Below are 12,595 nucleotides of genomic sequence, written 5' to 3' on the forward strand. Positions count from 1 at the left end.
TACTCTAACTATATGTGTGCCTTGCTTCAACCACATGGTAGAAACTAAACAGAAGCTGTGGTTCACACACTAGTCTTTCACCAGAAGTCAGGCTGTAGGGACAGAACCCGACTCCTCCGCTCTCCCCCAGGAGCTGCTCAGGACTGAGGTCTCGACAGGCTTTATAGGCCTGTAATGAGCCCCAACTCCCATCTGTGCTTGAAAGTTCCTTCCTGCTGTAGGACAAGAAGTGGTTAAGCTCACAGGTGAGGTTTGCTACAGCTCTGTGTTAACCTCACTCACCACACATACATGAAGAATCTGGTGGAGATATAGTGACCTTCCAGGACTTTACCTGTCACTTTCAAAAAAGTTGGTATGAGGGAGTGCCAGAGTAGTCTCCGTAGGAAAAGGTCCCACTCCTTAATCGGTAAGTGACAAAGATAATCCTACTGACATGTGTTAACAGTGACCACATGGTGAACAAACACACTATGTTCAAGAGCATATGAGTCAGTAGGATTATCTTTGTCACTTACCTGTCATTTTCTCACAGTATGTATATGTAATTGTTGAAAATCTAATATTGCATACACAGGTCCCTGGTCTGTAGAAAAGGATTCTTAGTGTTAAATGAGTTAAATAAGTTGAAAAGTGATAGTTACAAGTGGTGAATCATGACTACAAGTATGCAAATGCCAATAGGCCAATGGTAGGTCACTATACTACAAGATAGATTGCTTCCTTGTATCCAGAGAAAGACAAAATAAAGTAATGTGGGTTGGCTAAAGCTTTAATGTATGATTCTATCCACAACATAGTCTAATGTGCTGAAGCCCAACAATACGCATTTTCAGCCTGCCACTCCATTCATTCTCTAGCGCTGTACCCAGCTATCGTCAGCAGTCCCATGAACAATGAAAGTGGCAGCAGTGTGAATGCTTGCCCTGCTGATCTATTTAGATGCAGGACGGTGACCACCACAGATTAATATTTTATTCCCTAATCTGTGGAGAGAAAACGTGGTCACCCGCTTTGATTTCAGGACTCAGGTGGAGATGTTTAGGAACCAGGTAACTTTTACATGTATTCATTTTGATTAAAGAACAACTCTTTTCCTGTAATGTATTGTCCTTCTTACAGCTGCACATTCAGTTGACAGATCCATTATTAACTTATTTCAAGTTAAAACGACATGAGTTCAGCTAGCTAGTGATATGATGATATGTCTGGCACATACTGCTTTGAGAATCTACAGCTCATGTCTAAAGCAGCATGCATATACAGACAGGCTAAATAATAGGTTACACAAGCTGGCCAGAGCTCTGTTTGCTAAAGGATAAATCATGTGTCACAATACTAAAATAATATAGGAGTTAAGTAATAGAATTATTACTAAATTCATTAAAAAAAAAATATTGTACCTAACAATTGAGCTTCCAGCCCAGGTTTTGTGATAGACATTTCAAAGGCGGTTTTGTAAAACACAATTGTGTAGCTTTTCTAAAGGTGTGTGAGTCATATCTGATGTAAGTGCGGTCCTGGCCACTTTGCCTGCGTGATATTGCCCCGTTCAGAACAGTATTGATGCGAACATAGACTCATATTTATTCATCCCTTTCTATGGCTGAGCTGCATATTCTTTTGTCAATAACAATAATGTAACAGATTGTGTATTTACTGACCTTAAGAATCAGTAGCACAGGATGTACTCCGCTATCTTATGTACTCTATATAATAAAGAATATCTACGTAGTCAGGTGTTGCGAAAACTTTTATACATAACCCAACCTCAGGTAAAAGTAGAGGAAAGTTTATTTAGAAGTAGGGTTACAACAAAAACAGATTTAGAAATAGAAGCCAAAAACATGGCCGTAGAGGCTATCTGAAGATAGGGAAAACCTGACCCCAAAACAGGAGTTCTTAAGCCACATTTCTGGCAGCCATCAGAATGTCATCTTACAATCAATGTCATTCTCATAGGTGAATTGGCATAATGGTTGAACACTGAAACTTGTTTTCATCTCAGCCCCCCAGTGTGTCTACAGGATATGAAAAACTGGGTAATTTCTTAACCCTTTACCCAGACATCCTCCATAATAGTAAAAAGCGATCAAAAACATCAGATATTCCTGAAAAAAAGAGACGCCTTATGCTGGTCAGAATATGGCAACTTCATGAAATTTTTAGGGGTTTTTTTTGGAAATTTTTGGATTTTTTTTTTAAGGAGATAAAAACATAAAAAACCCTTTGAGGATAAGGGTTTTGAGCTGTGGTGGAAATGCAGTTATGCATTTTTTTCGCTGAGCTTTTCTCAGAAAGTCTGCAGAGTTTCTGTCCCTATTATTCCTAAATAGAAGCTGCCACTGTTTCCGTAGGTATAACGGACGCCACGATTTACAAAATTAGGTTTCCCTGGAAGCTTATTTGACCTATTTTGGCTGTACAATGAATGCCGTATAAATAAAAGCTGTAAGATTGTTGCACAAATGAGATTTTTCTCCTATTCTACACTGTTCTGATTCTTTTTCCCCACTACACTGTAATGAATATTAAATGGTACAATTTGTCCTGTAAACATTAAACCCTCATATGGAATGGAAAAAAAAGGCTGTGGTGGTGAGGGGTTAATAGCTATAGTACAGAAGAAATATAAAATAGATGCTAAAATTGCTGTTTTAAATACCACTACTTTTCCATTCCAAGACAGAGGTATTTCGGTAAGTTTTTACAGTTTCCTTTGGACAGCTTCTACCATAGGAGATAAATTTTCTTTATTAGGGTATGTTCACACGGAGGAAAAGGTGACGAAAACCTTTTCCGCATGGCTAGCCGCGACGGCATTCTGTTGCAGCATCAGCATTCGTCGTGACATCCTGCTCCCGATTAGGCCCTAAACAGGAGCGTTTCGAGCCATGGCTGACTCACGGCTGAATCCAAGATAGATCGTGTTGCTTCTTTTTTCTGCTACTTTTGAGGTGGATTCCGCAAAAAACTGTGTGAACATACCCTAAAGGAGTGAACTTAGTGAGGTTAAGTGTATGCCCAAATATTTATATATGGTATAATTCTTACAGTCTAGTTTTTTTGTGGAGACCTATATTTATTATTTGAGATTTGTTTCTCAATCTTGTAATGTGAGATTTTGTTGGATGATTCAGGGGTAGATTGTACTTTCCAATCTCAATGGGTCTGTGATACATAACTATGGGGTTGTCATACTCTTTCACTATGGGCCATACTGTACATGTTTCACTATTTTTCTGTTTTCTATTAAGTTTTCTTTTCTCTAACCCATCTTTATGCTTAGTTTATGAGCTTTTCTTTTTTTTTTTTTTTTTTTTTTTTTTAACCACCGCAATGTAGTATAAAATAACAGATGGGACTTTAATTCCAACTTCGCTTCCTTAGACAAAGCTGTTCCATGACTAATGGTCATTGCGTAATAAATAATGTTACCTTTCAGTACTTTGCAATTTAAGCAAGTTGTTATTTTGGATATCACATTCCCTGTACATTGTTTTTTTTAGCATTGTATAGTGTTCCTGTACTAGAATGTGCCAGGCTATTTTTCATTCTTATAGAGTTTATTTTATTATATCACACTTGGGTGATCTGAACTGTGTAAACTACAGGACCTGGAATTAAAAGAAACACTGCAAGTATGGTCTGATGAATTATGTTTTCTACAAAATGGCACTTCATTTTCCTATAATTAGATAGTGGATGATTCAAGGCATGTCACATCCCAGACTCGAGGCGGTTGCCAAAGGAACAGATCCTACACCGTCCTCATATCCAGGAATTGTCCCTTAACTCTCATGGGCAGATGGAACACTTATAGAAGGATACAGACATTAGTTGTAAATAAGCATTGTTCTTTAGTAGGGTTTAGAAGAACCTAGACTTGGGGGAAGAAGAGGACAACTAAGGAGCCTTTGGTTTACAAATACATTTTCTCTAATAATGCATTTTACTAAAATGTTTGCATCTGTTAGAGTGCTAAATGTTTACGATCCCATAAGAGTGAAAAATGTCTGAGACATATTAATCACTACGAATAGATATGCAAGACAAACTGCCTCGTTGGGATCCTACCATAACAATGAGCTAATTAAATCTCTGCAGAATAAATATTCATATGTTGTGCCAATAGGAAAATAGCATAGTGCACATCCATAAAATACTTTATAGAGATAGATTAGCTTTTTATTTATGCAAAATGTGTTGAGGACAATTTTTCACACATTACTTGAGGTATATGGAATTTCATATTTATGAAAGTTATGAAGATCCTCTTAGTGTTTATTGATCTGTTGTTATACACTGTGATAAATGGGACACAATGGGATAGATGTATTAATAATCAACAGCAGTAAGAGTGGTTAACCCTAAAGAAACCACACCCAAGAATCATTGACTTGACCACCATCCAGAGTAGAGAGTATGTAAAGGAGATCAGTGTGTACAAACTGCTGCCATGTTAGTGTGACATAACATTAGGGCTGGAGAAGCAGGAAGATGTACTGCGATGTTACCTGCATTGCTGCTGGAGAATGGTTGGGTACACAAACAGCTTAATGCAGCAGCAGTCTGTGTTCAGTTATAAATGTTAACAATGTTTTGTTTGGATCCTCCATCAGCAGTTTGATGAGAAGAATAGCATAGTATGTGACACTGTTCTTCCTGTCAAAGTGACAGACAGCACAGTTAAGGACTGGTAGACCCATTATAAGGCCAAGGGGTCTGTGGAACAATGGAACCTGGTTTACTGTTTGGGAAGGGGGGGGGGTAAAATTTGGGTGTAACAATGCCCCATAACAGGTTCATAATGTGCCCATGTTACACATACAAAGCCCACGAGTTTGTGGATGTGGATGCATTCCAGCAGGGTCTGCGATATTCCCACAAGTCTGGGAGGTCACCTTTTATCCTGTGGTTTAGTTTTGGTTAGGTCGGTTCCCCGATTCGTTTTGGATGAACAAGTTTGAATAGAACCAGAATTGACATTTTTATACTCTGGCATCTCTTAAGACCCCAGAATACAATACGTGGAGGCCCAAGGGAGTTGTAAAAAATTAAATACATTTATATTCACCTTCCTATATCCTTTTCGTCCTCCTTGTGGATGCACATTTTAGGGTCTTTTGGTCGTTCGCGGCTCGGAATGAATTTGTTTGCCCATCTCTAGTCAAAATCCAGCCTTCCGCTGTTAATATCAGACTCAACCAGTTAAAGTAAGGACAGCTGTGTGTGGGTCTTAAACTTTTCTGAGCAGGGGAGGGGGGATGGTGTGCTCATTTGTGGATATTTGTAGGACATCATAGAACATTTTAGAATACAAACATTTTGGAAAACTATCTAGAGAATGTGTTAATACATTTGATATTTATGTCACACTAATAGAGATTGTCTATTGTTGCAATTTTCACATGTTTAGAATGGCACATTCTCTACATAATACAGATCCACAAAGCCAAGAAGTCAAGTTTAAACCTTTGTAACAAAAAAGCACAGTTCATTCGAAAATACTTGTAATTATGTTTCCATGCAAATGCTTTTCACTTCATCTGAAGAACATTTTATTGAATGTAATTCACCCCCTTTTTTTGTTAACAGTACTTTTGATAGCACTTGTAAAAAAAAAAAGTCATACAAGGAAGCACAAAAAAATTCTAATGCAGTTCTGTATGTACTCATTACATTTGTTAAACAAGAAACCGACTGAATAGGTTAAACGTTGTACAGATAGATCAACAAAGAAGAGACTTCTACATAAGAGCACTGCCGAGGCTTTTGTATCTTTTTCTTCGATTAACTGTTCACCGCATCAAATGTAGTGGCAAAAAAAAGAAAAGAAAATTAATCTTCTGCAAGCTATCAAACCCAATCTTAAAGTGAATAAAGACAGTGAAGGGAATGTCTCCCTACTCATAGGCAACAAATCAGTCAGATGACTGTGTATCTCCCATCAGTCTGTGACATCATTTCTGTTATTGCTACTACAGTGTCTACAAAATGTTTTCACCAAGCTGAGCATTTACAATTTTTATTAAACGTGTTCTCTAGCTTTAAAAAAATGTCATATAAAAACAACAATGAAGCCATTTACTCACCTGCCACTCCAGCTCCGACGATGCATTACCAGTCATCATTTGCTGTACATGACATCGGCAGTGACATAGGGCGCATACTGGTATCACCACTGTTATCGGAAATTGGAATTAGTTATCATGTAAGGGCATTGATGCTGAGACAAACAGGAACTGGAGAAAAACCTTTACCACTGAAAAGGACATAGAGGAAGTTCACACATGCGCCCGTGTCTGCCGTGTCACTCCGCCGAGTTTCAGTCCTAAGCCCTGGTGAAACTGGACAGGAGATGGCTTCCCGATGGTCAGTTTTAAAACCCATTTAAGGCTAAGGCCCGACGGGCCGTAATCACAGCGCTGTGGAAAGAACCGCGGTATGAACACATTGCGGTTCTTTCCACAGCGCTTTTAAGAGAAAGTTCACAGAGTTTTCCTCTGTGGACTTTCACTTAACATATCTACAGGAAAGCCGCCGGCGTTTCTGTAGATATAATTGACATGCTGCGATTTGCAGAGTCGCAATGGCTTTGCAAATCGCAGCGTGTCCGCACTGCGTTTTTTTCCCGCAAAGAGGGCATGGGATTCGCATGGTTTCTGTGTATTTTGTGTGTAAATCTCTTCAAGTTTAAAGCACCATGAAAATAAAGGTGATCTAAAAATAATCAATTATAATTATGTCAGTAAAGAATATTTTATCCAAATGCTCATTGAAGTAGATGCTTTGACATAATAGGTCAAATGTAACTGACCTCTCTGAAGGCAAGGTATTTTATTTTTGCAGTACAGTTGCAAGAAAGTTAAAGTTAGTGAACCCTTTGGAATTACCTGGATTTTGGCTAATTTTGATTCCTAATAAGTTATTTTACTTCTGGTATTGTAACTTTACTAAGATACAGATCAGAGATAAGAGGCTTATCTGAGGGAGTATTAAATCAATTACTGATACTGGAGATGCTTTTGAAGGACTTGGGGTTCCAATGACGTCACAACACCCGGGACATATGATCGGACAAAGTGTTTGGCTCTACCCGTAGCCATCATATGACCTGTAGACCATGAAATCGCTGGAATCTAAGGGTCCATCAAAAGCATCCCTGCAACCAGGTAAGTGAACTGGAAAACTCCTTTAGGCTGGTGCCCCACGGGACATAAATGCCTCGATTTGCCTGCAGCGGAGACGCTGCGGGAAAATCGTGGCGTTGTACAGTGCAGGCAAAGTGGATGGGATTCATGTGAATCCCATCCCCACTTTGCGGAAAAGATCGCAGCGCGGACACGCTGCAATTTGCAAATCGCAGCATGTCAATTATATCTACGGAAACGCCAGCGGCTTTCCCGTAGATATAATGTTAAGAGAGAAAGTCCGCAGAGGAAAACTCTGTGAACGTTCTCTTAAAAGCGCTGTGGAAAGAACCGCAATGCGTTCACGCAGTGGTTCTTCCCGCAGCGCTTTAGTGCTGCGGATACGGCGTGTGGGGCCTTAGCCTTAACCCCTTCCCTACAGTACAAGGATGCTGGGCCTTTAAAGTTGGAGGTTGCTCTCCTACAGACTGGCCACTATAGTTACTGGGTCTCCACTGTATGAGCTAATGCCCATGATCAGGACCAAGACCACCCCCCACCCAAAGTAGGGAAAAAAAAAAAAAAAAAAAAAAAAAGGCCCCCGGGGCTGGGCTCCACCGGCCCTGTATGTTTACCCCCTGTACGTTGCAGGCTGATTCCCACGTGGCGAGATCACAGGAGCCAATCTCTTTCTATGGCAGGTACAAGCGTTATGAAGGCTTCCATGCCTTCCATAGGATTATTACTATTGAGGCTCTATGACCAGCCTCTATAGTAATATAGTGAAATTCCCATAGACTGCAATACGGTTGTATTGCAGTCTATAGGACCAGCAATCAAACTATCCTTGTGTCTGTAACAAACCTTGTGTCTACAAACCTAAAAAAAATAAATAAAAAAAATTCCTGTACCTGTAAATGCCGCAGAGCGGAAAAATAATTTTAAGTGCTGAACCGCCACACACACACACAAACATACACATTTGTTTTATAATATGTTTTGTTCAGGGTACTTTTTCAAACATTCAAATACAGTGTTTGTATTCTAGATTATAGAATTGTAAAAAAAAAAAAAAAATAGATTACAGGTTTACTAGAAAGGTCTTTGTATAATTGCCATATAAAAAATACCCTTTTTGATATTGGATTTAAGATCATGAGAGACTGCATACCTTAATGAAGAGCTGTACACAAGTTGAAGAATTTTGCAGAACCTATTGTAGAGCCCCTAGCATTCAGATATGCTGCTGGTTATTACGTTGCGCTGCTTTTACATTCCAGTCATCTCTCTGGAAATTACCAGTTCTCATGATTGAAGAGTCTGCAAAACTCAAGGCTGATGAGAGAAACAAACAATGAGATATTATTATCTATCAGCATGGATATAGATGCATGTTTTTTGAAAGAGTCCATACAGAATGCAGACATAAGAATACTACTGATCAGTGTAATCTGTTATGTTCTATAAAATGGGATCTGCCAGATACAAAACACTATACAGTGTGATGCATTTGGAGACAATTATTTACCCATATATGCATTCTGTGGTAGATGGGGGTAATTGTGGCCAGAGACGTAACTTCAATCATCGAGGCCCACACTTGCCACGTATTATCTATCATAATGGAATCTTCTTATATTCTAGGAATTCCTTTGGGCCCCCTCTACAGGGGGGCTATAGTTCTCATTCGGGATTACTACCTGTGCACTGTCTATAGGGATCGCCCTGATTGTAACGCACATGGCTCTTTCATGAGTTACATATGAAATCTATGACTCACATAGATTTCAGTTCTGGCGCACTGGGGTGTACCTAATTTATTAAAGGGATTCTATCATTAAAATTCCCTTTTTTTTTTTTTTTTTTTAACTAAGTACATATAGGAACAGCCTTAAGAAGGTCTATTTTTCTCTTAGCTTTATTATTCTGATCAGCGCCTCCGTTCCTGAGAAATATCTTTTGTTCCATATGTAAATGAGTTTTCAGACAGCAATGGGGGGCGTCCCCTGTCCTCTTCGAAAACTATTCAGCGACGCCTCCATCTTCTTCTCCGGACCACCTCTTCCCCCGCGTCATCTTCGTGTCTTTGTCCAAAAGCACCGACTATGCATGTCTGACGGCCATTTTCCTGTGCCCGAAGGGGAGAGGCCACAAGAAAATGACCAACGGACATGGGCTGTTGGCGCTTTTGGATGAAGACATGAAGGTGACGGGGGAGAAGAGGTGGTTTTCAAACAGCACAGGGATCACCCCCAGTGCTGACTGAAAACTCAGTTACATATGGAAGAAAGAAGACATTTCTTAGGAATGTCAGAGCCCCAATGGAGCTTATTTCTCCAGATCAGAATCCAGACTGAAATCCCTCTAAGCTTTCCCTGTACTCAAATACTGTGCTCATAACTATCATTCCCTAACCAGTATGTGCACAGTACAGTTCCTGACAGTGGCTGTGCCATTTGGTAGTGTATTTTACATGCGCTGGCCAGGGAGTATTGGTGATAAGTGCATCTACTTGAAGAGGAGTTACTATAAGCAGCAGAGTGTCACTCGAGTTGAGGGGACGGTACTGGGTGGGTTGTCCAGCTAAGATTCTCCTCTGGAGATGGCGCTCTGCCAGGACTCGGACACACCCTATTGAACTTGCAGCTATTTCTCTGCGATAGCGATATTTGCGACAGTTCAACTATATGGAGGTAGGACTCTAGACTGTACTTTGTGTAGTTTAACAATGATTTGCAGCTGACAAATTCCCTTTATGTTTGCTGGTATTTTTTCAAATATTTTGTTGCACAGAATCAGCCAAAATTGAATTGTTAATGTAGACCATTCCTCACGTCTCCCCTCTATCCAAATCCCCCTCCGGGCATAAGTTGTCAATATCACAGAGGGAACATGTGTGGCAATCCCTGAAGTGCTAAAAATAATTATAACCTGTGTTCTTGAAAACCATTGCAATATACTTGTAGCAAATATTAATCTGTAGATATGATGTTAGGGCACAGTAGCTATAGTTAGCCCTAGAAGTAGGTAATATATGCAGATATGGTAATTCTGTGTAACAGGATTAGCTCAGGGATTGTCGTCTCCTCAGATAGAAGAGCACTTTTTGGCACAGTAATGAGAGTCCAGCCAAGTGTGATGGAACTGGCCGCAACCAGTTTTATTACAGCTTCTCAGGCAAATCAAATCAGATGCAATACACAATAAAGTCCTAGTTCATCAACAGATATCCTAACTGTAGAGAGCTGGGCCTACTGCACAGCTCCCTAAACACAAAACACAGCAATATACTCACATGGATTCCCAGGAGCAGAGAGCCGTATACCTGTGTTCTGTCTGCCCTTATATACACACACATTTTAGGAAGCCATAAATTATCCCCACACATCCCAAAACCTGAAGTGGCTGGAGTAGAGACACAGCCAATTCTCCCCACTCCAGCAGTCAGACCTTTTACCAGGGTTTTAGTAAAACCCTCCAGCCAGGAGCGCAGCTTTTCTTGGCTGCATCTAGATTGTATATGACAGTTACCTGGGAGAAATGTATACTCCTTCTACCACTTTGCTCCTGGTCCTGTCGCACACGTCAGATATTAGCATGGTCCATGTCAATGAAGCAGGCCCCAGCAGTGCTTGCTTCACTTAATCCTTGTACAACCCCCAATATTTCTAATCATAGAAACTTAAGCAGGACTGTTAAAGGCCATTCACACGGCCGGAAATGAAAAGGAATTTGAGGTGTATAGTCTCTTTCCTTCCATCTTCATTTTACCAAAGTAGATGTATAAGTGTCAACATTTCACTGATCTCCAGTTTGGTTAAGTACAAATAATTCAATACAATATCAGGACATGCTAACAAAGGTCTTAAAAGGCAATTCACAACCCACACACTCCCTGGATGGCCACGTAGATAGCTAGCAAATCACTATTTCTTATCCTTAAATCGTGTTGCTTTTAGAAAAGCTGCTTAACTTGTAGGAGATTCTGGTGGACATGTCCAGTTAAGAGGACAGGTATAGGAGGACACATCTGTCTGAGGATAGGTGAAGGACTCAATTACCTGTGCGGCCCCATGCTAACCAAATGCATAAACTTCAACATAATCCTTTGAGGCTACAGAATTGTAGCCTTAATGGATTATGTTGAAGTTTGTGTGTTTGTTTTGGGACATCTGACTTATTTATTTTAGGGAGCCGTTTCCTAATGTCTTCTAGATGTCTCTAAAACTGATAAAGCTTGATAATTGTGATGTAGGTTTGTCCATGACTTTCAATGATATCAAAGTGTCATAATTCTCTCTGTTTCTTACAGATATTCCTATTGAGGCTTTGAATAATTTGCCAAGTCTCAAAAGTGTGAACCTCGAGCTGAATCCCATAAATAAAGATGACTTGAACCTTTGCAACATTAAATTTGAACTGACTCTGTGAAGTGCAGAAGATGGGGAATATCGTGCTCGCCTTGAATCCATGCCTTCTTGTCCGCAACTCTGCAGGAATGCCTCTTTCTGATAATTAGATTCAGTAATTTTACTAGATTCTCAATCATTATAAATCACGGGTGCGCTTCTCCTGTAACATTGTTTCTTGAATATTTGGGTTGTAATAAAAAGCTTCTTTAGCAAATGCATTTTAAAACCATTTATGAGATCGGCTCTTCTTTAAAAAAAAAACAAAACAAAAAAAAACCCCAAAAAAACAAAAAACTACTGTCCTGCCAGAGACAAGGGGAACTGTTATCTTTCTTTATGCAGTATCACAGTGTGTGTATCAGATTTGTGTGCATGATGATTGTGTGGCAGCAGTCTAATGTGTATGTCTCTGATAAGTGTATAGCATGAGAAATAGTAGGCCCATACATCATTTTTAACAGTCCTCTGCTCTCTGCGTCAGCTCCGCCATGTGGATTGTGGCAAGCTGAACACATTTTTGTATGACCAGGACACATTTTTATCCTCTGGAAATTATTTTTTATGATGATTCTTGGTCAGTGACTGTATATAAGATACAAACCACAAAGAATTGATATACAAAATATCATAGAAAATTGCATTTATTTTTCACTTAAAATTAAATTACTTTTCACTGTACAAAGATTCAACTTTATTGGCTGAAACCAAGAAACTCCTTTAAGGGAGCCTTCACATGGAGTATACACTCCACTCATTCTGAATGCAAAAGTCATTCAGAAAGAATGCGTAAAAACCAGCTCCCATTGACTTGAATGGGTGCCGCCATATGCACGTATCACATTGAATGCAATAGGGGGAAAAGCCTCCCATTGATTTCAATGGGTAGCACTCGTATGCCGGCACCCATTCAAGTCAATGGGAGCTGGTTTTTACGCGCTCTTTCTGAATGACTTTTGCATTCAGAATGAGCGTAGCATATAGTCCGTGTGAAGGCTCCCCAAGGCTAAGGCCCCAGGAGCCAGAACCTAAATCTAAAGCGTTGCGGAAATA

The 12,595-nt window shown here is 39.8% G+C and overlaps 1 protein-coding gene across 1 annotated transcript in view; it reads left to right on the forward strand.

The window, feature by feature from the left end:
- The window catches only part of LRRC20 (leucine rich repeat containing 20), a 542,624-nt gene extending 530,853 nt beyond the window's left edge, over positions 1–11,771 (forward strand). Inside the window, exon 5 of the mRNA XM_075258259.1 lies at positions 11,446–11,771. Within this exon, the coding sequence (XP_075114360.1) occupies positions 11,446–11,564 (119 nt within the window). The 3' untranslated portion in view covers positions 11,565–11,771. The remainder of the gene's footprint in view (positions 1–11,445) is intronic.
- Positions 11,772–12,595: the final 824 nt, after the last annotated feature.

This window comes from Leptodactylus fuscus, chromosome 10, assembly GCF_031893055.1.
Source record: "Leptodactylus fuscus isolate aLepFus1 chromosome 10, aLepFus1.hap2, whole genome shotgun sequence".
NCBI classification, from domain to species: Eukaryota; Metazoa; Chordata; class Amphibia; order Anura; family Leptodactylidae; genus Leptodactylus; species Leptodactylus fuscus.